The sequence below is a fragment of the Clytia hemisphaerica genome, unplaced genomic scaffold, assembly GCF_902728285.1.
Source record: "Clytia hemisphaerica strain Z4C2 unplaced genomic scaffold, Clytia hemisphaerica genome assembly, whole genome shotgun sequence".
NCBI classification, from domain to species: Eukaryota; Metazoa; Cnidaria; class Hydrozoa; order Leptothecata; family Clytiidae; genus Clytia; species Clytia hemisphaerica.
This window is the reverse complement of record NW_027103525.1, coordinates 44047-70009: the sequence shown is the minus strand read 5'-3', so window position 1 is coordinate 70009 and position 25963 is coordinate 44047. Positions and strand designations below refer to the sequence as shown.

General features: G+C 34.7%; 2 protein-coding genes across 2 annotated transcripts in view; both read right to left on the bottom strand.

Moving 5' to 3' along the window:
* The window catches only part of LOC136799400 (uncharacterized), a 26422-nt gene extending 6390 nt beyond the window's left edge, over positions 1–20032 (bottom strand). The window contains exons 1-15 of the mRNA XM_067056112.1: positions 19680–20032; positions 16175–16418; positions 14810–14875; positions 12941–13015; positions 11701–11763; positions 11502–11588; positions 10266–10464; positions 9452–9486; positions 4728–4919; positions 3260–3298; positions 2644–2700; positions 1584–1637; positions 1402–1443; positions 1006–1120; positions 562–739 (exon numbers count right to left, since the gene is read on the bottom strand). Coding sequence (XP_066912213.1) covers positions 562–739; positions 1006–1120; positions 1402–1443; positions 1584–1637; positions 2644–2700; positions 3260–3298; positions 4728–4919; positions 9452–9486; positions 10266–10464; positions 11502–11588; positions 11701–11763; positions 12941–13015; positions 14810–14875; positions 16175–16418; positions 19680–19903 — 1670 coding nt within the window. The 5' untranslated portion in view covers positions 19904–20032. The remainder of the gene's footprint in view (positions 1–561; positions 740–1005; positions 1121–1401; positions 1444–1583; positions 1638–2643; positions 2701–3259; positions 3299–4727; positions 4920–9451; positions 9487–10265; positions 10465–11501; positions 11589–11700; positions 11764–12940; positions 13016–14809; positions 14876–16174; positions 16419–19679) is intronic.
* The window catches only part of LOC136799398 (uncharacterized), a 25550-nt gene continuing 19539 nt past the window's right edge, over positions 19953–25963 (bottom strand). Inside the window, exons 5-10 of the mRNA XM_067056111.1 lie at positions 24743–24790; positions 23186–23278; positions 22919–23006; positions 22004–22261; positions 20080–20991; positions 19953–19960 (exon numbers count right to left, since the gene is read on the bottom strand). Of these exons, the coding sequence (XP_066912212.1) occupies positions 19953–19960; positions 20080–20991; positions 22004–22261; positions 22919–23006; positions 23186–23278; positions 24743–24790 (1407 nt within the window). The remainder of the gene's footprint in view (positions 19961–20079; positions 20992–22003; positions 22262–22918; positions 23007–23185; positions 23279–24742; positions 24791–25963) is intronic.

Here is a 25963-nt window from a genome sequence, read left to right as displayed (position 1 = left end):
ATCCAGGTTTTAAAATTTTCGCCAATTATCGGAAATCCTTGCGAAACTCGCTGAAAATTAATCCCCTTAAGGTATTTTTTCTAGATTTTTGATAAAAATTGCTTTTCGCGGAACTAAAATTACATTAAGGGCTTTGTTTTTAAATAAGTTGATATCTTTTTCACATTGAATTGAAACAGATGTCGAGCAAAGTTGGAAAAGAAAAACAATTGTTTGTTTATTTTTAGCACGAAATCGAACACAATATAGTATCTGGTCTGTCTGATATAAGACATGTGTCTTATATGAAACGGGAACATTTATGTAAAAATAAAACCTTTAAAAACTTGTTTTGGCGCGAATTTTGGCGAATTCGGCGAGTTTAGACATAAGTCGCCAAAATTATTTCTCGCTAAAATTAAATATTTTGCTCACTCGCCGAAATAAGTTCTCACCAAAATTTAATTTTTTCGTATTTTGCCGAAATAACCCCTAAGGTTTATTTATCAAAGTTGCATAAAATTAGAACAGATTTACCCTGTCATCCGCAAATTTACGAAATTTAAATTTTTTCATATTTACCATAGTCTTGTTTTCTTTCCTTTAACAATATGTTCAAAATGAAAGATGAAACTCCCCAGATTTTCTGCTTTATGACTTTTCTCTCTTCGGTCACCTTCTTCTTCATCTAAAAGGTCTCCACGATAGCATAAAAGGTAGTCATTTATTGAGAAAGGTTTTTCTGCGAATACTCCATATCCTGTGTAAAATAATTATCAATGCTTTAGAAATCATGATTTATACCTAATGATCATAGGTTGAATTTCGGACACAATATATTCATTGAAAATTATGGAGAACTTGGTGTGGGTCGGCATTTTCCTTGAAAGATGGTGCTATGAAAGGATATCCCAGTAAGGGAAGTATTTTTAAGAAGAAGTAATCAAACCCTCTTCCACATCATATGAGCCTAAACCCAGTATAGATAATGAACATTTATGATTAATCTGTATCCAATATACATACCGTTGATCGGAGGTCCAATTTTTACTTCACGAAATCCGGATGGATCGAAATCCTGTAGACAGTTTTCCTTTGCAATTTCTTCTTGGGTTTGTCTGTTTCTTTTACGTAGGCTTCTCTGTAGTAAAAAGTTGCAAAATGATATATTTAAGATAAAAATGGAATGGAAATGCTTTGTCCTACTCATATAAAACTAATGTTAAAATTTCAAGTCCATAGCATTATTATATCAAAAGATATTCCAATGGGAAATTTGCAATGAAATAAAGTTCTAAAAAGATATTATAAGATGCTAACTTCCTGGAAAGGGGACATAGAGAGGTTAAACTACAGTTTGTCCGGAAAGAAGCAGAACAGAATTTATGTGAATAGAAATACATTGAGAAATTGATCAAATACCTTGGCATCAAGCTGGAATGAGTCTTTGCAATGTTTCATAACCTAAGTAAAAGAACTCTAGATTAAACTGGGTGAAAATGAGACATTCTGCAGATCCACTCTACTGCATTAACGTGAAGAAGAAAATATTGTTCATCGCTATCAAGAAATAAGCCCTTTAAAAAGCCATGTAAGAAACTTACCGAGGATACAGACAGATTGGACACCAGAACCTTTGCTACTTTCTTACAATTGACCTGGGAAGTATGAAGTAAAATACAATAATTCAAGGACCCCAACAAAATATATGTAGTAAAATTGTTCAAAGCAAATAAAGAAATAGACTACAATATCTCGTCATTGCAAAGATATGAGTATTTAACTACAAATTGCCAGGGATTTTCAAAATGCTAGTGACATAAATTACCTTAAAGAAAGAAATTTTGGTGGGAATTTAATTTGGCGGATGGCCCAAAAAATTAATTTTTGCGGGGACTTAATTTGGCGGCGAAAATCCGCCAAATCTGCCAAACTTTCTTCCAATAAGGCAGCACAAATTCAATTTCTTTTTCTCATATAAACTTACTTAAGTAGATTAAATTTCGCGTGGATTAATTTTCGCGAATTTTGGCGGTTTTCGAGAAATTAAAAAGTCCTTGCGAAAATTTAAAATCAGGACTTTTGCAAAAATTCCTAGGAAGATGAAAGGAAGTAGATAAAAGGCCGAATCGCTAAATTTTGCCCACGCGAAAATTTTAAATTCTCGATTCCCTACAAAAAGTCCATGCAAAAATTAATCCACTTAAGGTGTACTGTAAATTATCTTTAACTTGAACTTAAAACATATTTTTGAGTTTTTCTTGTTAAATTTTAACGTCAACTTGATCTTCACAATTAAAAGTTTCTGTTTTTTAGACAGGAAAATGGGAGAAAATCGGCAAAATTTCTGGGAAATAAATACATTGAAAGGACTGGCTTTTTTATGCTTTTCATAAACCTCTCTTCGTTTCTCAGAGATGACTGGAAAAATTAGCCAAAACCTTCCTGGATCATAAAGTAATAAACCATGAATTTTATCCCCATTGGTAAACTACACTTAATTCTTATCCGACTGGAGAAGTGTTGAAGTTGGCCACCCGTTGGCCATCTCCGCTGGAATATTTTCCCTGTAAATAATAGAATCTAAAATGCTACTTTTGATTTTATCCTTTAAAGGGGTCATTGAAACAGGGGTTTATAAAATTAGCACCCCTAAATACTAACCTTTAGCTCACTTTCGGTATCTTGCGATCGTTTAGGTACTGTGACATCATGGTTAGACTGATAGAAAGTAAACGTTAAGTAAGTAATTAAGTAAGTAAGTCTGCGCCCGCAGTCAGAGCCGACCCGAAGGCTCCTATTTAGATAGCTTGTCCACCCGGAGATAAAGGGAGGGCGCCACTTTTTCTCCCTGGGTTGCTCCACTCATCCTTGATCCTTCTATTTTAATTACTGAGCATCGAGCAGAGAGGCATCAAGTACCATCTTGTACTAATTACGAAGTCTTTGGTTTGACCCAGTCGGGGATAGAACCCACGATATTGCACACCGTAGTTAAATGCTCTCTCTACCTTTGTACTACGAACGGTTGTAAAAAGTTAAGTATGAGATTATTTGACTTATATTTGACCTTTGCTTTCTCAATAGGCTTAGATTTTACCCGACGTTCAACATAAAAGTGCGGTGTAATATAATTAAAGCTATAAATGAGGGGTTTTTTTGGCTTGAAAATAAGAAATTTTACAAAAGTTTTGTGTGAAAAAAAATTTATAGCAAATTTTAAGGAAAAAAGGCTTGGGCATGTCAGACCTAATGCTGAACAACAAAATAGAATCCATACCATAGGTCTCGCTTTTCTAGGTGTGATTTCAGCTTTCTCCTGTAATTTAAAATTGTATTATTTAGATTCAGTTGAGCTGGAATGTTTTTTGAAGCATGTAACTATAAACATATTGTTCATTCGTTTAACCATGAACATATAAACGACTGGACATCCATCTCTTTTGTATGTTTGCAGAAAGCTATGCTAGCTTCGTTGCCGCCACGTTAGAATCATAAAATGAAATAATTGATTTTGATGATATTCTTCAGGGCCATCCATATAGTACGTACGCAGTGAAGGGGGGAGGAGGGTTTAGCAAAAGCGTACATCTATTGTTTAAATGACATCAATTCTATTGTTCTCTGCGTACAAGGGGGTATCATATTTTTGGAAAATTTTTGCGTACGTACTATATGGACGGCCCCTTCCGGGGAATACTAACAACAAAACTCCGACAAAAACCTCAACTCTTTTCAACTCTTTTACTTACATAAAAGGATAAAAGGCATGATCCTCAAATGTGTCGAATAATTTTTTATACATACTATGATACATGTTTTTTCGATAAGCATACTTTTTTTGGAAAACAGGCTCAGTTATGCTTAGCTATATTTTGGAATCAAGCTCAAATGAGATTGATTTTTTCTGTTGATTCTTGATAAAAAATACTAAGTGTGTCTTTTTATGTCACCAAATTGAGTGCAAAAATAGCAAACACTTTATTCGCTGAATTTTTCCAATTTTTCCAAGGTTTATTTAAAATTGAAAAGAAAAATGATTCCCAAGTACACAACCTGACCAATGGCCAATGGCCAAAGCTCACTGATATGCTTATGATATGCTTATTTTTTCACCAAATCCAGGTCTCGGTATGCTTATAAACGTTATGCTTATAAAAAACATGTATTCTTATAATAACCTCCAACTTTGACATGTCTTTTTTTAAGCCACAGAAAAATTATTGTTTGATAAAAGAGATTCAAAAGTATACATGTCCAGTCGTTTATATGTTCATGATTTAACAAAAGGAAGTTCCGGAAGTCGCCTGTATGCATAGTGTGAGTCTTCTCTAACCTGATAACAGATGGATATAATTTTCTTACGCGCATAGTAAATCTTTATCTGATATTCCGATGGCGGATTGGCGGCCGCCTACGCTAAAGCTCTAAAGGTATCGGGCCAATTTCCCATCGGAGAGGAATGATAGTTGGTCTTTAATGTGCCGCATCCCCAGCCAGGTTCAACTGTTCTTACTCGTTAAAACTGAAAAGAATTACAGTTTAACTCGACAATCCCCCAAAACCAGGGCTGGGGTCCAGACCTCCCGCTGCAAAATCCTCGACGCGGACTGGCGAAATTCCGTAATCTAAATATTCCAGATGTTGAAAATTGTCCCGAACTTCAGAGCTCATCTCAGAATAAGCAGTAAAATACTTCTTTGAAGCAGGTTAATTTTTATTATAAGATAGAAAAAGAATTTGCATACACTTGAGCTAGAATGATCATCACTGTATTCATCGTTCGAGTCAAAATCTTCATCGTCAGTACTCTCTTCTTCATCATTATTATCGCTGTCATCCTCTTCATATTCCTCTTCCTCTTCGTCTTCGTCTTCATCGTCGTCGCTTTCACTTTCACTCTCAGTTTTACTTGTAAAAGATTCTTTTTTCGTCGTTTTCTGAAATTAAACAAGATTCGCAAAAATGCGAATAAATATTTCCTTAAAAATGAAGGTCATTAGTGACATATACTAGCAAGTAGCTGTCGCTAAGAATGCCCCGCAGAGCTTCCTATCGAAATAACCCTTTCTATCGCCCAGTGGGAACCAAGCTTAAGTAAGCAAAATTACGCATGTGTAGATTTTAAATTCGTTTTATCGATAAAATTTAAGTTGGAGGAAGAAAGCTTGGTTTCAACTTTACTTTTGAGATGACATGGGATAGACCGTCGCTCACATCTCAAAAAGAGAAGTTATCGCTCACATATTATCACAGTGAAAACGCCAAAAATTCTGAAATTTATTTGATTCTTATAAAGTAGACACTTATAATAAAAATAAATATGCTCATCTTTTTCGCCATACTTTGTTTACTTTGTAAGACTTAATTACCGAAAGATACATTGCCTTCAATCAAGAGCTATTGATTTGATTCTTATAAAGTAGATGCTTATAATAAAAATAAATATGCTCATCTTTTTCGCCATCCTTTGTTTACGTTTTAATAACTAATAACCGAAAGATATATTGCCTTCAATCTAGAGTTATTGACTTGATTCTTATAAAGTAGATGCTTATAATAAAATCAAATATGCTCATCTTTTTCGCCATCCTTTGTTTACTTTGTAAGAACTAATTACCGAAAGGCATATTGCCTTCAATCAAGAGTTATTGATTTGATTCTTATAAAGAAAATGCTTATAATAAGGATAAATATGCTCATCTTTTTTGCCATCCTTTGTTTACTTTCTAATAACTAATTACCGAAAGGCATATTGCCTTCAATCAAGAGTTATTGATTTGATTCTTATAAAGTAGATGCTTATGATAAAGGTAAATATGCTCATCTTTTTTGCCATCCTTTGTTTACTTTCTAATAACTAATTTCCGAAAGATATATTGCCTTCAATCAAGAGTTATTGATTTGATTCTTATAAAGTAGATGCTTATAATAAAAATAAATATGCTCATCTTTTTCGCCATCGTTTGTTTACTTTGTAAGAACTAATTACCGAAAGGCATATTGCCTTCAATCAAGAGTTATTGATTTGATTCTTATAAAGTAGACACTTATAATAAAAATAAATATGCTCATCTTTTTATCCATCATTTGTTTACTTTGTAAGAACTAATTACCGAAAGGCATGTTGCCTTCAATCAAGAGTTATTGATTTGATTCTTATAAAATAGATGCTTATAATAAAAATAAATATGCTCATCTTTTTCGCCATCCTTTGTTTACTTCGTTAGAACTAATTACCGGAAGGCATGTTGCCTTCAATCAAGAGTTATTGATTTGATTCTTATAAAGTAGATGCTTATAATAAAAATAAATATGCTCATCTTTTTCGCCATCCTTTGTTTACTTTGTAAGAACTAATTACCGAAAGGCATATTGCCTTCAATCAAGAGATATTGATTTGATTCTTATAAAGTAGACTTTCTTTAGGCCCTAAAACGGGCGTCAGTCAGGGCGTACGGAAGGCGTTTTGACACTGGAAATTATTATTATGGAGAAAGCCCGTTTTAACAAATATTTCCCTTTTGGAAAACGGGAGATATTTAATTATTTAAATAACTCAAACTTTTAATTTTAAGTGTTCTATGCCGTTGTATTACACACTCGATCTAAGGTTGAACCATACTGTATTCGGCTGATCTCATATATCGTGCATTTTAAGGAGCTCTTTTGTTGTTAATGTTGTGTTGGTAATGGATGAAATAATGGATTAAGTGTTGGTAATAAAATGAGAGGAGATTCATTGTTTCTGACATTGGTGTAAGCAAATATTCGGACTAAAATAGGGCCTGTAAACTTGGCAATCCTTCATCAAAATGACAATATTTTCCGATTAATATTTTATTCAAGGTGAACTCTATTGCTTAATACTTTCCTCCGAAATTCTTCAGCGACTTTTTGTCTACAAATTGGGTCTGAAATTGTGTGTGCTTATAAAGTACCGTGAAAGTCACATGCTGAATCATATATCGACCTGTGAGGACCAATCCTGATTTTATTCAGCGCGCAAACAACGCAAAGAAAAGTAACCATGACGACAATCCAGTTGAAGCTCAAACTTGATATTTTTATTCGCGTCGTTGAAAATACAACTCAAAAAAAGTCATTTATGCTCTTAAAAAAGTGTCAGCGATAGAGAATCATAACATAAAGATCTGTCTATTATTTCGATTCCATTCAAGTAACATTACCATAATTAATAGTTTAGTAATTACTTGGGAATCATGTAGAAGATTTCTTTTGGAAGAAATTCATTTCAATTGGTACACTTGGAGGTTTCTGGGGAATTCGTCAAAAGTGAACATGTACCTATACTGATACAGTCTGCTAGACATTAATATGGTAATATTTACTCTTCGTCTTTGATTCTTTCTATAGTGACTGGATTGACACACTTTTGTAAACAATGAAAGCTTCTAAAGTTCTCCTTTGTTCTTTAAAGGGGGGGGGTTCAGGGGGTACCCGATTCCGCAATTCCGTCAATTTTTTCTCCAATTTCCGTCAAACCGTCTTAAATTGAACCAAAATTCCGTCACCGAAAATTCCTTTGAAATTCAATATTTTTGTCGAAAATTCCGCAAATTTTGAATATCTTTTACCAATTCCGAAATTCCGCAAATTTTTTTGCTAAATTCCGTTTTTCCGCACTAAAATTGTCTAATTTTCCGTCTCCGTCAGAGTACCCAATTTCCGTAATTCCGTCTAAATTTTCGCCAAATTCCGCCACTCCGTCCGAAAAAAGGGCCGATTCCGCTCCTCCGCCAACCATGAAACCCCCCCCTTTAAACAAACTGTTTCTGGGTTTTCTGATGGACAAGAAAATCGCCTTGACGTAACAAACCTTCACATGGAAAGAATTTTTTTAAATTGAAAAATTGGTACAAGCCAGGTTGTTATTTAATGATGTTTTAGCCGTGACCTCATACCGTAGCACGACGGCATGCTTTTCTACTTTATTTTTTACATATATTAATACTAATTAAAACAATCCCAGCTGGCACACAACATTGTTTCAAAGTTTTTGTCCGTGACGTCCATATAACGTTAGATGAACGTTGAAACAATACTGTGTGTATCACATGGGATGTAACACGTACTCGTACTCGAATGGGCTTTTCCAGAAAAATAACTCCCCCCCCTTTGAGGAGGTCCATTTCCGTTCCAAGGGGGGTAAGGTTTGAAATGTAGTGGAATTCCATAAGGGTAGACGAAAATCCGTCAAAAATAAGCGGAATTCCAAGGGGGTAATGATTGAAAATTTGTAAAAATTCGGAATTCCAGAGGGGTATGATCCTAAAATTGCCTGGAATTCCAAGGGGGTAGGTCACAAAAGGTTGGACCTCCTCAACAGGGGGTGCACGGTTTTTTTTCTGGAAAAGCCCAATATCCGTCCCCACCCGCTTATTTATTTTCGAAAAGTTTTTCAACCTTTAACATATTCTCCAACAAAAAAACACAGGAAAATAAGTATGGGTCTTAGGGAGACGAAACAAATTCTTTATTCAAACCCCCCTTATATTTCGAATTCTCCTTCAATTTAACCCCTAATATTCAGGTTAAAAAGAATATATATGCGCATATAAAGCAATTATTATTAAACTGTTACAATTACAGACTTTCTAACGGTAACGACGATTTTATTGGCACTGCATCAAAGTGTGATTTAAAAAAAATGCCCTTGTATTGTGGCTTTGGCTCGTATATAAGCAAAGTATGTAAGCATACCTTTCTTGCAGACAGGCTCTGGCACAGAGTGCTATTTCAGTTTAATAAGAGAGCATGTTTAAAAAATATTCCGGTTGAAGTATTTCTTAAAATGTCAACCCCCCCCTGCAACTTTCGACGTACAAACTTAAGAGAACAGAAAACTTCGCAGGGTCGAAAAATCGCGAAATTTACGACGTTTACTTTTGTGAATTCTAGGAAAAATATTCTTCGTGGATATAGACTTTCACGGATAAAAAAGTTAAAATAACAATTTTAGACAAAGATTAACTTAAAAATGACAAATACTTCTTGAATTCTTGAATTTTTCACATCAATGATACTTACTTTAAACGCTCAAAAAATTTTGTTTTGATTTGCAAGTTTTTCAGATGTTCCACAACAAATCTTTTTTTCCGTTCATGGACGGGAGTATCATCGACGGGCGGGAGTACCTCATCTTGACGGTCGGGAGTATCATCGACGGGCGGGAGTATCTTAAACTTATCTTAAACCTTGAAATATCGACCCAACCAGGGTTCGAACCCACCAAATGAAAGAATTTCTGATCAGAAACCCAGCGCGCTATCCGTTGAGCCACACTGCATAGCAATACAAAAAATTGGAAATACTTATAGAATGGCAAAAAAGACAAGGGGTAATTTTATTATAATGTGGGTAAAATTCTCCCTTTTTTAACATGACTGAAATTCGACCCGTGAAAGTTTATACACAAAGAGTATTAAAATAAAAACTAAAGGGAAGATACCTTGTTCTTTGAATTTGTCTGACCAGCGAGAATTACTAAAGAAAAAATGGCATGTGAAAATTAAGGTTAAACAGCAAAAAGTTTAAAATTTATAGAGGCTATAATGAAATTAAGCTTTGAAAATAATCAGCAAAGCTCAAAGGTTTAAAGTACCACGAATGAAGTTAATAAATATACTTTAAAGGCAGAAACTTTCGCGTTTTTTGCGAGTTTTTGTTACCAAGAAAGTAAATTCTGTGTGAATTCGCGAAAGTTTTATCCGTAAAATTTTAGCCAAAGACATAATTCGCGAAACTTAAATTCGCTAAAAGTTTTTGACTTTGCGAAACTTTCTGCCTGCAAAAGTTTCTGCCCAAGTAAAAAAGGATAAAAAGTTAATATTTTTCTTTGGTTTTAATCTTCAAATTTTACAAAAAGTTTGAAAATTTCTTTATAGTGCTCGGAAATATGTTTTCAACGATACTAAGCTTATCGAAATTAGACTATTCGTTAAAGAATGTGAAAGAAAATAAGAATTATTATTTTTATTTCCTAACTTAAGTGGATTGATTTCGTGTGGATTGATTTTCGCGATTTTTGCGAATTTTGGCCGTTTTCGCGAAATTTAGTCCTTGCGAAAAATTTAAATCAGGATTTTTGAAAAAAAAAAACGCTAGGAAAATGAAAGAAGTTAGGTGAAAAAGAAGCCGATTTGCGAAATTTTGTCCACGCGAAAATTTTAGATTCTCGATTCGCGAAATAAAATCCACGCGAAAACTAATCCACTTAAGGTATGTGAATGCCAAAAAGAACCACACAATAAACTTAGTAATACCTCCTTCCTTCATCAGCTGCAAGCGTAAGTAAGCAATTTTTGACCGTAGCTTGGGGAAAGTAAATTTTGCCAAAGATGGTTCTTTTCCGACCTTTTCCATAACATCATCTTGTATAATGTTCCCATTAAAGATAAATTCTTCGCAGGATCTTCCTATAGCTCGCAAAGTTTCTTTGGTAAACTCTCCTTTCCTCTTAGGCTGTGAAAAAAAATTCCGTGTTTTTATCGTGTTACCCTGTCTTTAAGATAAAAAGGGTAAACGATACCTTGTCCTTCAATGAAACGAAAATATTCCTTCGTGATAGACCCGTTGGGACCCCGCCCCACTCGTAAAACTCGCCAAACAATCGCCCCCGGTGGTAAAAACGCTCTAAATTTTCAAGTGTTGCCCTATGATTATATCCCCATGGGAAATTGAATGGAAAAAATAGCTCTACAAAACCATTCTACTGGCTTTTTTAGCTGAAAAAAAAAAGATTTTCTATCCTTATTACGCGAAATTTTCATCCTCAAAGTCTGTTCCAAAGAATTGGCAGTAATTGGCGTAATTTTTTAAACATTGCTCTTGAGCCAAACAAGATATAACTTCAAGTAAAACCTTGTTGAAAAGATATATTTGAGCGGCTTAATGTAAGCTTTGAGGAATTTTCATAAGATTTGAAAATTAAGATGAAAAAAAGGGGAATTTTTCTAATGGGCCAAAACCTTTTATCATATATTTTTCTCAAACTATGAACCCCGCTAATTTCAAATATGTATTCAGATTTTTCATATCTCTTTTGGGTAAAAAATTATTACACCTTGCAATAGGTGCACTTCGATCATTTTTAGCAAATTATCGCCAATGCATTTAGACTTTTTTTCGGAGGGCTGTAACTTCTGCCCCAAAAGAGACATAAAAACTACATATTTGAAGTCAGTGGGGTTCAAAGTTCCGGAAGAGTATATGCCTAATAAAAGCTTTTAGCCCAGTAGAAAAATCTTCATCTTTCATCTTCATTTTCAAATTTTTAGAAAATTCTACGAAACTCACAACAAACCTGCTCAAAATTATCTTTACAACGAGGTATTACTTTTGTTTATATCTTTCTTCCCTCAAGAGCAATGTTTGAAAAAATACGGATTGCCAATTTTTCTGGAACAGACTTTAGGGGAAACCTTCCAACGGGGCACTGAGTGTAATACAAAAGGAAAGTCGAACCTCCAAGCAAAGGTTCTTCTAACGAAACAACTTACTGTAACAAGCAGTGCATTTAGTTTCACGCGTCTGTTTTGTTCGTCGTTTTGTTTTTTCGGAGTGCAGTACTTTTTCTCACGACGATGCTTAAATAAAATCGAAATTAAAAAACGGTTAAAGACTACTCTCCGAACGTCGGCACAGTGTCTGACTGTATTACGAAAAAGAGATTTTGTCTCAAATAAGAAAAGTTTTTACCTGCTCAAAGTCACGTGCTTTGTATCCCTGTTGTTTGTCTTTTTCTTTGAAAGCAGTTTGAATCTACAACATTGAAACATATTTAATTCAAAAGACACTAAAACCGAAGACACTGCAAAACTTTTTGAACACTCAGGGCGAAAACTCGTAACTAGATTTCTAAACAACTAATTCCGAGAAAATTGCTGTGAAACCTTGGAAAATTCAAAATCAAAATTAGTATACAAAAAGCTTGTCAATAGCTCCACCATGAATTTAATATAGACACTGGATAAACAACGTATAAAACCGTGGAGAGCGAAGCATTGTCTTTTTTTTGTTTAAGAAAACAATCGAGGATCTAGCTTTGTCCGCAAAGGACAACTGTCATGGCGGCTCGAAGTTCTCTGATTTTGAAAAATGATTAATAATCTCATTCTAAAAAGGCCTCTATCTTTATCTTTTTTTACTTTTACTCACCAAAAATTTTGAAATAAATGCTAAAATACTTAACAGATACATGTATTAAAACTGGTGTGACAAAAACATCATCAGACAAGAAAAATCAAACAAAAGGCCTAAAATGACACAGAATTTTAAGTTGGCAATATCTTTCTAACATCTTTCTGAGAAGAGCTAGGATTGACATAGTGTCTTGGCTTCACCGTGATATGAAAACATTTTAAAGGAAGGCTCTTGGTGGATCGGTGGTCTTATTGAGGCTAAAGTTTGAAAATTTCTGGCGTCAACATTCGATTTTTTATACATAGCATGTTTTTCGTATCTTTCTTACGACTTGAAACGTCATAACGACACATAAGTAGCAATTATTTTGATACATTCGCCCCTCTAAGGAAAACTTAATTTTCATTTGGGAATTGAAATGACTGTGTTAAGATGAACAAAAAGATTAAAACTTTACGAAAAATCGTTTAATGAAGGAAGGAGAGTGAACAATAATGTCATTGCGGACAAGGCTAGAACATGAGAAATCAATGAATTTAGCTCGTTGTTTATCCAGTGTCTATAATAAATTCTTGGCTCCACGAAGGAATCTTTTGAAGCGCTGAACTTTTTTACTTTTATGAGGAACATCTTTGCCCAATCTTATTATCATAGACTCACTGTTTTTTGTTAATTTTCAATTTTATTCCTCGATAAAGGTATAGGTAAGGTTTATTGAAATTGAGCCATTCGGTAGGAAATGACAAGCAAAACAAAAATCAGTGCACACTATCCTGAATAAATTTTAACTACATACTGTAGATGTTGTAGACGGTCCTGAAATTGTAGAATTGTATGCACTATCTGTATCATCATCTTCCACGTTGATCTTCTAGTAACAATATTAAAATTACTATGTATTTTACGGAGATAAATCTACCTTAAGGGAATTAATTTTTACGGGAACTAAATCTCTCGGTTTTCGCGGATTTAGGCGCAAACCGAAAAATTAAGTTCCCGCAAAAAATTTCAAATGTGAAAAACAAAGGTCGAATAATTCGCAGAACGGCTCTACTTTCCTTTCAAGTGAAAAATCCACAAAATTAAGTTCCCGTAAAAAATTTCAAAATGCAAACCGCAAAAATTAGTTCCCGCAAAAAATAGTTCCCTTAAGAAAATAAAATAAGTGTATAGAAAAATTAGGCCAATGCTCAACCGCAAATTTCTTTTCTGCATAAAATCACACTTTAATTTATTTACACTGCTTAAGTTATTAATTTAGCTCAGATAATATAAGATAAAAGATTTCTTTAAACTTTAACTTTCATTAAAGGTGCCAAATTTTGCGAAATTTCTGCTCACAAAAATTAAAAGGGGTACATACACAATAGCAAATAGCAAATAGTGGAGTAATTTTGGCGTGGATTTAATTTCGCGAGTGAACAAAATGCGATTTTGGTGGTGATTTAATTTGGCAATCCGTGAAATTGGAGACACAAAAAAAGATATACGAAAAAAGGGCAATTTTTCATAAAAGTATCTTTTTAAGTAAAATTTGGCGGGAATTTAATCTGGCAAATGATCAATGTTGAAAATTTTGGTGGGATTTTAGTTTGGTGAATTTCTCGAAAATGGCCAAATTTAGTCCCCGCCGAAATTAATCCACTAAAGGTATTTTTATTATTTTTACCTTAAGGCGAGACCAATTTAATTTGTTGTTCTACGGGCAGATCGTTAGCTTTTAGTAATAAGTTGGAGATACGATATTTCACAGAAAAGTGTTACCAAGGGGTATTTCGGGTCCCATATCTTCCGAAGGACTTTTCTGTTCGCCTTGAAATTTAAAAAAAATCTTAACCTAAGGCTGAACTACCACTGGTGTAAAAATGAACGTTATAGCATAAGTAGAAAAAAAGCTCAATTTTTACAATCGCAAATCTAACCGCTAAAATTCGCGAATTTTTCAACCAAAAATACATTCAAATATAGCGCTTTTGATTCTATAAAACAAGCAAAAAGAATTTACGAAATTATATTTGACTATCAAAAGTTACAGGCATTCTTGTTTCCACTGCCAATTATATCTGGACAGACTTTAAATTGATGTATTGAAAGTTTTCTATGTAAAGTTGGGATGAAAAATTGGACAAAAGCCACTACTTTTTAAATCATTTTCAAAATGTTTTTTCGTTCATTCATTCATTTCAAATTTAGGAAAAGTTGACCTAACAGAAAATGTATAACATGCCATAGTTCTGTTTGCTACATCAGGCAGAAGTTTCTTTGGGGAGATGAAGGCACTCAAGGTAAGTGATATACCGTATGTGCAGCCCTTTAGCCTAGGTTTTTCAGGCTTTTGAAAGTGAACTGTAAGGGTCGACGAGAGAGGACGTGCACTGTAAGGGTTTAAAATTTCAAATAATTTATGTTAGTACATGAACGGTATTATGATGGTCCATTTTCAAAATTGGTAAAATGCAGTTAATACACCAAAAATGCTTGGCATTTAACAGCAAATTCTGTGTATCAAAAAATTTCGAAAGATTGCACCATAAAGCTTATTTCTTGCACTGTAAGGGTCGATTTTTAGCCTTAATTTTAAGTTTATGTTTTGTATGTGGCAAATATGAAAAATTCACTATGGACAGAGAAACTGTTTTCCTGTTGTTAATAAATTATTCCATACCTTAGGCGAACTTGAAATTGTTGAGTTGCATCCACTATCTTTATCACCGTCTTCTTCGCCGTTCGTCTATTTTAAAATGTGAAATATTGTGTAATACATTTGGGACTTTTCTTCAATTCTTACACCCCTGTATCAGTCATCACCCCAGTGGGATATTGATTAACCCGGTCAAAATTTATTGAAATTCTCTACCCTGGTCAAAACTTGGAAATTTTATTGTCTTACCTCGGTCGAAAATCGTGTAAATTAGAGGACCAGGAGAGACTCGGCAATTCTTTGAAATTAAAAATCGTTTCCTACCCCGGTGGAAATCGAGCGAAAAATTCTCACCCCAGTGAGTTTTTGAGATCTGAAATTCAAACCCGGTGAATTTTCTTTTTCTTCATAGCCACCCCGGTGGATTTCAAAACTTCACTGGATCACTGAGACAGGGGTGTATTCTTAGAAGCTTGATGATAATGCAAATTGTGATGAATTCTCAAATCTACGATGATTCTATAATGATGGGTGTGTACATGTAATTGAAGTCTATTCACGATAAGTGTGCACTCTTTTTTCTTTTACCTATTACTTTTGAAGGAATTCTTCAATCTTTATAAATTTGGTATCATTGGAAAGATATTAGTGAGTGGAACAATTTGAAATAAAAAAATCTTTAAAAAGTTTATAAAAATGAAGATGAAAATGAAGAAGAAAAAAATGAAGATCTTGTAGAAAAGTGCTATAACTATCATTTTCACTGAAGTGAAGAAATTCTCAAAAATAATCATTCAGTCAAAAGATATTAAACAAAGTTATAAGCTGATTGACGTCCAAAACCGGTGTTTTCTGCAGTTTTTTGCTGTTTTTTGGGGTCAATCACTTATTAACTTTGTACAAGAAAGTTTTAAAAGCTTTGTATCATAACTTTATATTGAATAAATATCTTAATTAAAATTCTTCACAGTGATGACCTCCTAAGATCAAAGAATCTCTCCAGTGAAAGTTGTAGCACTTTTCTACAAGATTTTCATTTTTTTCTTCTTCACTTTCATCTTAATTCTTAGAATTTTTATAAAGATTTTTTTATTTCAAATTTTTCCACTCACTAATATCTTTCCAATGATACCAAATTTATAAAGATTGAAGGATTCCTTCAAAAGTTATAGGTAAAAGAAAAAAGAGTGCACACTTATCGTGAATAGACTTTATTACATGTACACCCATGACACTTAGTATGGTGGTTGTCCATTTTCAATATTGGCAAAATGCAGTTAGTCCTTTTGGTTTGATCTTTTTGCGCCCCCTTGATACTGTACCAGAAAAGGTGATTCCTTCTCTCAAGTTAGCATTTCAAATGCACTCAAAAAATTGTCACTTCCTAACCTTATTTGCATAAAATGAAGACGTATTGGTCTGGACAAGTTCTTTGAGAATGTCTTCAAAATTTTTGACCTCAGCTTTTTCCATATCTGGATTCGTATCCTTCAGCCATTTGATTACATGGTCAACAGATTTAATTGATTCTGAGGATTTTTTGATTTCTTCTGCCAGCTTATCTTGGATCTCACTTTCTTGTTGTTCACCAGAAAAAGAATCGTAAAGGCGCATGGCGATGTTTAAGGCGTGTCTAAAGTAGATCAACATAATAAAGATAAAATATTAGAGAAATGAAAACAGGAGCTTTTACAGTGCGCTTTACAAACTTTGATACTCATCGTAGGGAATACTTTTTTATTCAATATCTCATGGACGCACTGTCCCTGTAAAGGCAAACACATCAAAATGGATTTATAATTATGCATGAGCCGTTATAATGTCTACTAAAGCTGCGAAAAAGATGCAAAAAGCATACTATGTACTATAAAAAACTGAATGTTGAAACCAGAAATTTTCAAACTTCTACCTCGATTAAAAGACCGTTCTAACAAAGCGTCTGCAAAAAAATTCACATTACTGTAAAGTCAAGACAGTCAAGTCCAATATGTGTCATTCTTGGCTCTCATCATAAAAATATTAATGGTGCAGATTCAAAAATTCAAAATCTTTTGTTTGAATTTATTTGTAGATGGTGTTGTACATATCATATTATTATATACCTGTAGGCAAAAACAGCCCCCGGGGGGGGGGGGGGTACTAGGGCAAGATGGGTTACGGGAATGCTCCGCTGGTCAGGGTACCTTTTTTGACCTCCACGAGTCCCAGGTAGGGTCGCAAAAACACCAAAATAGAAAAATCAGTCCCTCGTAGGGTGCCTATTTTTGGAAAATTTGGGGAAAAAGTAGAAAATTTGAGAAAATTTTGGAATTTCAGTCCCATTCAGGGTCACTTTTTTCGCAAAATTCGAGTCCCACGTAGGGTCCATTTTTCGAACGTCAGCGGAGCACCCCCGTCGGTCGACAAGGGTAGTACCCCCCCGGGAAACAGCCATTGAATAATTCCTGATATACCATGGCTATTATACCACGGTAGAATTTTTTTTTCAAATTTTGCTTTCAAAGTTTGATTTTTTTTGTCGCTCTTGTTGTATTAAAGAAATTCATTAAAATAAATCTATTGTCAATTTCATGAACAAATTTTATGATTCAAAGTAATTAAGAAAATCATTGAAAAAAAACTAAAAACATTCGAACGTTTCACTTAAAACACTCCCATAATCGAACGTTCGAATGTTATTTTTTATTTTTAATGATTTTCTTAATTACTATTAACATAATTAATGTTTTGTTTTTACCTTAGGGAGTGGTCAGAAAGTATCTATTAGGGGGGGGTGGAGGATTCTAGGGGGGGTTCCAAAATTTTTTCGAGGGTTTAGGGGGGGGGGTTCAAATTTTTTTTGAAGGGTTTAAGGGGGGGGGTTCCAAATCTTTTGGGCAACCCAAGAGAAAATGTAGGAAGTCTAATTTCATAGTTTTACGTTTCAAGATTTCAAAAATTTTTCGGCCTTTATTTTATTTGATATATGTACATGTCATACTAACATTATTTGGGCATATTCGCCTTGCCCTTTTGGTTTGTAGCATTGAGCTAAATGAGGGAAGTAGATTAGTGGCTTTCACAGCTCATCAGAGTGGTTTGAAAAAGTACTTTTTAGAAATAAATTTGTCAAAACAAAGTGTCTTTTAGCTAAAATGGTGGTGAAAAACATCGACATTTTCTCCCGTCGGCGCAAACCATGGTTGTGCCTCCTTAGTCTCTACTAATATCTTATAAATTATATACACAGAACTTTGACAGACCCTGGAAAACCTGAAAATATAGGTTTATAGGGAAATTTCAAACTCTGAGAATTTTATTTTTCAGACTCCTTTTAACAACAGAATAGCTTGTATTTTAGGGTCTCGAGTACCTGATCTTCAAAATTTTCTCCCTTCGGGGCCAACCATGGTGGCTCCTCAGGATATTTTGAGTAATTGAGTAATGCCTTTGTAATGTAGGGAGATTATGTATCAGGGAAAATAAGCCGTAATTTTCTCCCAAAACTTTGGGAAACTCAGAGAAAATAACTCGTTGATTCTTATTTTAACCCTGGACTTTTCCTATAGGAGATCTACCATTTTGATTGACGTTTACACCACAGGGTTTTTTTCTTTTGTTTACTTCAGAGAAATTCCGTCGTAACCATGGAAATCGACGGAAAAAATCCCGTGGTGTAAACGTCAATCAAAATGGTAGATCTCCTAAAGGACTATACTCAACTTTACAGGGCTAAACTATCTCCCTTACCTAATTTTGACATAAAAAACTGTCATACAAACAAATAATACTCTTTGTACCGCATCTGTATGAATTTTTTTTTTGCGTAAAAATTTTTCTAGTGGGGGGGGGGGGGTGCGAAAAAATATTGGGCCTTATGAGGGGGGGCTCGAAATTTTTTTCCAGGCTAGGGGAGGGGGTTCGAAAGTATTTTGGGATTTTTCAAAATATCCTCCACTCCCCCCTAGTAGATACTTTCTGACCACTCCCTTAGGTATATAATAAAACATATATTCAATAGGTTTTCGTTGGTTATTAGATTTATTAACCCTCGGTGATGCATATTCAACTCGGCTTCGCCTCGTTGAATATTACATCACCTCGGGTTAATAAATCTCAATAACCAACTTTTACCTATTGAATATCTGCTTATTATTATATACCTGTAGGCAAAAACAGCCATTGAATAATTCCTGATATACCATGGCTATTATACCACGGTAGAATTTTTTTTACAAATTTTTCGTTCAAAGTTTGATTTTTTTATCGCTCTTGTTGTTATCAAAGAAATTCATTGAAATAAATCGATTGTCAATTTCATGAACAAATTTTATGACTCGAAGTAATTAAGATTAATTAATCATTAAAAAAGAAAAACATTCGAACGTTCGATTATGGGAGTGTTTTATAAAGTGAAACGTTGGACTATTGACATAATTAATGTTTTGTTTTTGCCTCTAGGTATATAATAAAACATATATTCAATAGGTTTTCGTTGGTTATTGGATTTATTAACCCTCGGTGATCAACCCTCAATAACCAACTTTTACCCATTGAATATCTGCTTAATATTAACTATTTTGAAGGTCAATACGTGAAAATATTGACCGTGCCTAGAGTACAGACAGATCTTGCGATGTCTGTGCGTTGGCCAAGGTCAATACAGTCTTAATATTGAACACACCCTCATGCTAAACAAACGCTCACACGCAAAGATTTTTCAAAATTTGAAAATCATCCTGTCGTGCACACTTGGCACAATTTAGGTTTTCATACTTTCCTGACAAAAAAAGCTTTCAGCATAAATTTCCCAAAAATTTATTTCTGATAGTTGTATTTCATTGATTTCCACGAATTTTCTAAAGTATTGTTTAGGATGAAAATGTAGGTGAAAAAAATCCATTAATATTCTTACCTTCGATTTGACAGCAAATTATAATGAAGACCAGTAGTCTCCTCGCGATTCTTCATGAAATGCTTGGCAAAGTATGACATTTCCATGCCGCCTTCATTGCAAGCGTACGTTGCAATTCCGCATCGGATCCTGGTACAACATACCCGTTGTTTCTCTTGCGGGGTCAGAACTTTTGCACGCTTAAAGGCTGTTGAAAGTGACGATGAAACGTTGGTAGAGGACATCTGTTTCTTTCCAGAATTTGGTAGAAATAGTTTTGATGATTTTTTGAAGTTAATTTTCTGACGAAGTTCTTTAATGTAAAATTCAATTTCCTCAAACGTTTTATGGGAAATAACGATAAATTTTTCACCATATATCGTCGAGGTTTTGTAATTTGAGTTGGTCACAACTTTGTGACCCTCGTAACCTTTTACTTCCGCCGCTTCTTCGATGTCCTTGATTGTCAAATCAATGATATTTGAAGGACGAAGACCATTCTGTATCACCATAGTTGTTATCAAATGATCCCTGAATTGAATGGCCTTGCCCTTCTGAATGAACTGTTTAGATTTTGTCAGTTTTATTATTCTCTGTACATGTTTACTTCTACCATATTTGATAAAATGCCGTGGAAGTAATAAATTTCGAACCTTCTCACGGCGAACGTCAATCTTTCGTTGTTTTATCGAAGGGTTCAACTTTTTGTTGAAAGAGTTTATCTGATCCTCCAATAAATGAAGGCCGTGACGACTTAAACCGGCAAAGATTTGGTTGTCCCGTAAAAAGTTTAAAAAATGGCACAGAGATGTGTAACGGGCACGAAGAGTCCCCGGCTGAACCCCCTCGGTTGTCCCCATGACCTGTTTCTGTGGCAATTGATAGGCATGTTTTAAGAGGTGGAGGTTCCCAAGAGGGTTCACTGGGAGCATTTCCATGTTCGGTGTCAGCGATTTCCATATTACTTTAACGTTAGTGGAGTGGTTTTTCGCTGACGATTCCCCCAGGTTGCCGGACATCAAATCATTTTCAAATGCCTTCAAAAGGTGGTCTACATCAAAGTATACGATGGTGAAATAATCCTCAAGACTGATATTGAAATCCTTAGCCATCGCAGGAGTGATTCTGGTTGCATTCGGGGGAATGAAATCTGAGGGAAGAGGGTGAGTGGTTGATGACGAAGGAAGGTTATCGAGCTTGTGGTTTCTCGATCTTGCCACAAACTGATTCTGAATGTTTTCACCAATATCTTCTTCGTCACTCTCATCGTCTTTATGCCAGTACTTGGTTCTCATTTCACTCATGATTTTGAACTTTTGATCGCGAGATACATCTGTGAAACAAAAGAATTGAAAATATAAGCATTTTTGACGTAGGGGCAATACTTTGGGCGTACAAACTTTAGCAAACAGAAACTTTTGCGAGATCCAAAAATCAATAAATTTACAAAATTTCCTTTTGCGATTTCGAGGGAAAGATATTTTCGCCTGCATAAACTTTCCCGAATCGGGATTTTACAACATAAAAGATGGTTTAAAAGTGACAATATTCCTTGAAAAAACTAACTTATCAAAACAACTTTTCAATAAACCATCTGCACTGGAAAGTCAGCCGGAAAAAAAACTTTATTACTTTATCTATTAACTATGCAATGTTTATTTATTTATTAATTATCGAAAATCGCGTCTTTTTATGTTATGTTTTCTTCTTTTCTATCTTACCAAGAAACAATTAATTTCGCGCGCTAAGTTATCCCGGTAACCCGTTTCTCGAGATTAATCCGAAATCGGAATTAAAACTTATATCCAAATCATCGGCGGCTGCAGACAGGAACCCGTCTGCGTATTTTTTTTAAATCTGATGAATACTTGACGGGTCAGAGCTGTGAGTCTGATTTTGGCCTCACAAAAATTACAGTGGGAAATTCGAATTTAGCGCTGTCCTCACTAACTAAAATAAAAACCAAATTTCGGAAGTTGCGCTTTCTTTAAGAAAGCGTGACCAGTGAAACAATAACAGGATTTGATTGGCTGTGTTTTCAACCGTTATTAGGATATGGGAAATTCAAACTGTCAGCCCATACCATGCTATATATTTCGCCATCAGTATATAGAATAAGAAATCATAGCATGGATCTCCAGGCTACGGCGGCTGATGATGGAAAAAAATCATCGAACCGATTTGAAGTGTCACTGGGGCTGACTTATTAGGCTTTTAACACTTAAATAGTGCTGTGATTACTAGCTGAAAATTTGATCAAGGCAAAGAGATTAAACATGTCTTGTAGGTGATGAACTTTTTCCCTGTCGAACATTTTTGAATTAAAAGCATAGCAAATAGCTAACCTTTTCCATGGACATCATTTAAATGGTGGTCTAACCGTTTGTGCCAAACGTGGCATAACTCACAAGGGAGTGGCAACGGTGCGCCGTGTTTATTGTCTTGGCACCACAAAAAGATCACCCGCATCTTTGTCGAAATCATTTTATGTTCGTTGGTGATCGCCTCATCTTTACCTTTATTGTGTTCAAGCTCCATGTGACGATGTAGCTTGTCGCGAATATAAACCGGACACTTTGGACACTTGTATTCGTAAATTCTACCTAAAAAAGAAAAGGTAACCTTTACTTTTGACAATTTCTTTATTGTTTCTTTTAAAATGATTTTGTATTATGTTACCTTAAGAGAAGAAATTTTCGCGGAAAGAAAATTTCGCGGTTTTAGGTAAAAACCGCGAAATTAAGTCCCTGCGAAAATCTACAAAATCACCAATCCACGAAATTAAATTACTGCGAAATTTTTTTAAATCGGTAAATCGCAAAATTTTTCATTATCAGGGAACCGCAAATTTTCTAGTACCTATATACCTATATTACGGAGCACTTTTCAAGAAAAATATAGTCACCCTACCCCTAAAAATACCCAATAAAGTGCTTCTTTTAATGTCCTCTTTCATTCTCTATGTTCAATATTTCAAATACATGTAAAGTTTGTGAGTTTTTTAAGTTCACAGGTCAAATCTCAGAGCCAGGTTCTTTATAAAGCTTTAAACTTTATTTTAAAAAACAACGTGTAGTCAAATAAAAAAAAAACAATCAAAGATTGCAGTTGTGACCCGCGAAATTATAGAATATCGATGAACCGCAAAATTAAATTATCTTGAGAAAAAAACAATCAGACCAACTGCGAAATTAATATCCCGCGAACATTTCTCCCCTTAAGGTAGCAAAAGGTTTACGCATTAACTAGAGTTTACCAACCTGCCGAATTTTTTGTCATTTTAACAGCGTCCGATGCACCAAGGTATTGCTTAACGAGGTCAGTGTTTGCACCATCTTTCTTGAGACACTAAATAAGGGAAGGGTAAATAGTAGCACAAAGCTGGTTACAAAGAAATTAGATAAAAGTGAGGTTCACAGTTATTAGATGATATACCCAAAAGTAAAATGGGTGCGTTTACACATACTGGCATTTGGCAATTGCTCATGAGGGATTCAATTTTAATAGCATTTTCATTAAAAACTAACCTTTTTATTCCGTTTCTTCTTTTGTTTGAAATTTGTTCTCTTTTGCGAGAGATCGATCTCGTTTCTCTCGGCAGCAGCTTCAGCCTTCATTAACTGTATAATTAAAAAAAAGTGGTTAGATCGTATTACGAAAACACTTTGTTCAGTCACAGGGGCTACTGAAGTTTTTTGAGTATTTTCGAAATTATTTTTTCTGCGACAAAACTATTTGTGCGGTTTCCAGTGTTTATTAGATAGTACATTTGCACTGACCCCTAGCGCGCTATTTACAGGAACTACCCATTGAGTTTCAAGCCCGAAGGGCTAGAGGTCAATCTCTTTGGTAGGATTTGAAGCCAACAAATCCTACCAAAGCTGCGCGGCCTTGAGCGACCCGCCTGGTTTTTACACAAATGACAGATTGAAACTAAAATTTACAGCTTAATTTCGAAAAATATATCACTCGAAAACAAAGGAATTGCTAGATTCAATCCGTCATCAAAAATACGGCGCATATTTTAAGGCTTCAATTTTTCTTGCCTGAGAAAGGTTAGAGATTGACCTCTAGCCCTTCGGGCTTGAAACTCAATGGAACTACCCCCGCCCGCTTATTAATTTTTGGAAAAATGATTTTGAAATATCCTTCTTTGAACCCCAAAATGTCCATTTTAAAACTCTCTCGAATCCACAGGAAAAGATATTTTACAATTTTTTAATTTCAGAATTTAACCTTAGCTCAATCCAAAGATATGAGGCTTCAAAGTAATTTTTCTTCTATATTTCCCACAAAAATGACAATTTTTCCCGTTTTTGTTGATTCAGCAAATATTATTGCATATAAAGTTGATTCTGAAAGAGTGTTGAAAACTAAACATTACATCATCAACGACAAATCAAATCCTCAATATCTTTATAATCGACGTACATATAGCAGCAGGGGCTTTAAACTGGAAAGAGTCACTTCTAATCGTTATATGTTTTGTCTCAATCTTTCTGTATTAAGGGCTACTTAGACTACACAATATATTGACGAACAATATTTGACAATATCGTTTTCGGACCGTAATGTACGATGTAAATAACAGGTGCTCTATTATGAAAAGGAATTTTCCTTCTGTAAACAATCCCCCTATATTGTCGGAAAATTGCAAATCGAGCTGACAATATATTGCAGACACCTTTCAATATATTGTCTGCACTCTAGCAATATATCATCAATATATTGACTGACAATATATTGTGTAGTGTATGTAGCCCTTTAGCCTCATTCACCAATAGACGATATCGGCTTAACGAAATTCTCCCTGAATGATTAACCATGATGCATTGCGCAAAAAAATTCACGGACTATATTGACTTACTGAATTTTTTTGCGCAATGCACCATTGGTAATCATTCGGGGAGAATTTCGTTAAGCCGATATCGTCTATTTTTTCCATCCGGGATATTTAAATTCCAACCCTACTACTTATTAAGTTTTGAGATTTTTCCTCACCCCGCTTATTCCAACCTCCCCCCCCCGCCTGTAAGTTACCCGAGAGAGTGTGAGTAAATCTTAATAGAATTAAAAGAATTTACCTTTGTTGATTTCTCAAACCGATACAAATCTTCATTCTCGATTTGTTCCTAAAGATTGAAATTATTAAATTAAATCTAATTCAACCCTATCGATTAAAAATATCGTGGACACCACAGGTCTCTCTGAAATATAGCCTGTGGCTGCAAACTAGAAAATGTTATTCGCGCCGACTGTCAGCAATATCAAACAGATTGAACGTTTTCAGCTGAAACTACTAAAGAGCATGTGATTTCATATTGATCAGATGCAGAGTATTGCAAAATTAAAAATCACGTTGCATGATATGAAATTTACATAGCGATTCAATTAAAATAAATTCAAGGTCTTAAAAAACTTCATTATCGCTGGAAAAAGAAACATTTCTTATTGCGATGTTCCCTTCTAGCCTGGATATACAGCCGGTAAACTATTTCATAGTCTAGGTTTTGATATTTTATGTTGCTGGTTTACCACCTGGTCTTCCTAAAACGATTTGCTGGAGTCATAAGGTTCGATTTATATGACGCGGAGAAATTTCCTAACAAAAATAGGTAACCTACACTCGCTAGTGAAGTTATAGCCTCTTGTGAAAACATGAAAACATGAAAAGGAAGAAACAGAGGCGAATTAATTTTTCAAGAAAACATGGTTGGTCACGGTGGCAACGGCGAGGTTTACTTGAACTGAATCTCCGATGCCTCTTACTTTCCGATCGATTTTTTTGCTTTCAATCCTTCCTTGCAAGAGCTTCAACACGTTTTCCTTGTGAGTTTTTTTTTAAGAAATCTTTGGATACATGAGATTATGCCTATTATAGCAAGCTTTTCTTAATTTGGCAAAATTGGCCTGTTCCCAGGTCTAGGATATTGAAATTTCGGGACCGAAAATGGCCTGTTTACAGGTCTGTGTTTTAACATTTCAGGGCTGAATTTGGCCTGTTCCCAGGGGCTAGGTTTTCAAATTTTCAGAACCGAAAATTGCTAGTTTTCAGGTCCGTGTTTTTAGTAAAACAAAAATCATAGGTTGTGGAACCGGTGTCACAGTAAAATCTTACTCCCCAAAATTTATACTCTCCAGTCATTATTTACTGGGAAATAATTACTCCCCAGTAATCTTTTCCCAGGAAATTATTACTTCCGGGAGTATAAATTTACGCGAAAATAATGACTCCCTTCGGGAAATTTTTACTCCCCTGATACCAAAAAACTGGCATAGATCACGATCAACATTCGGTTTCCTAA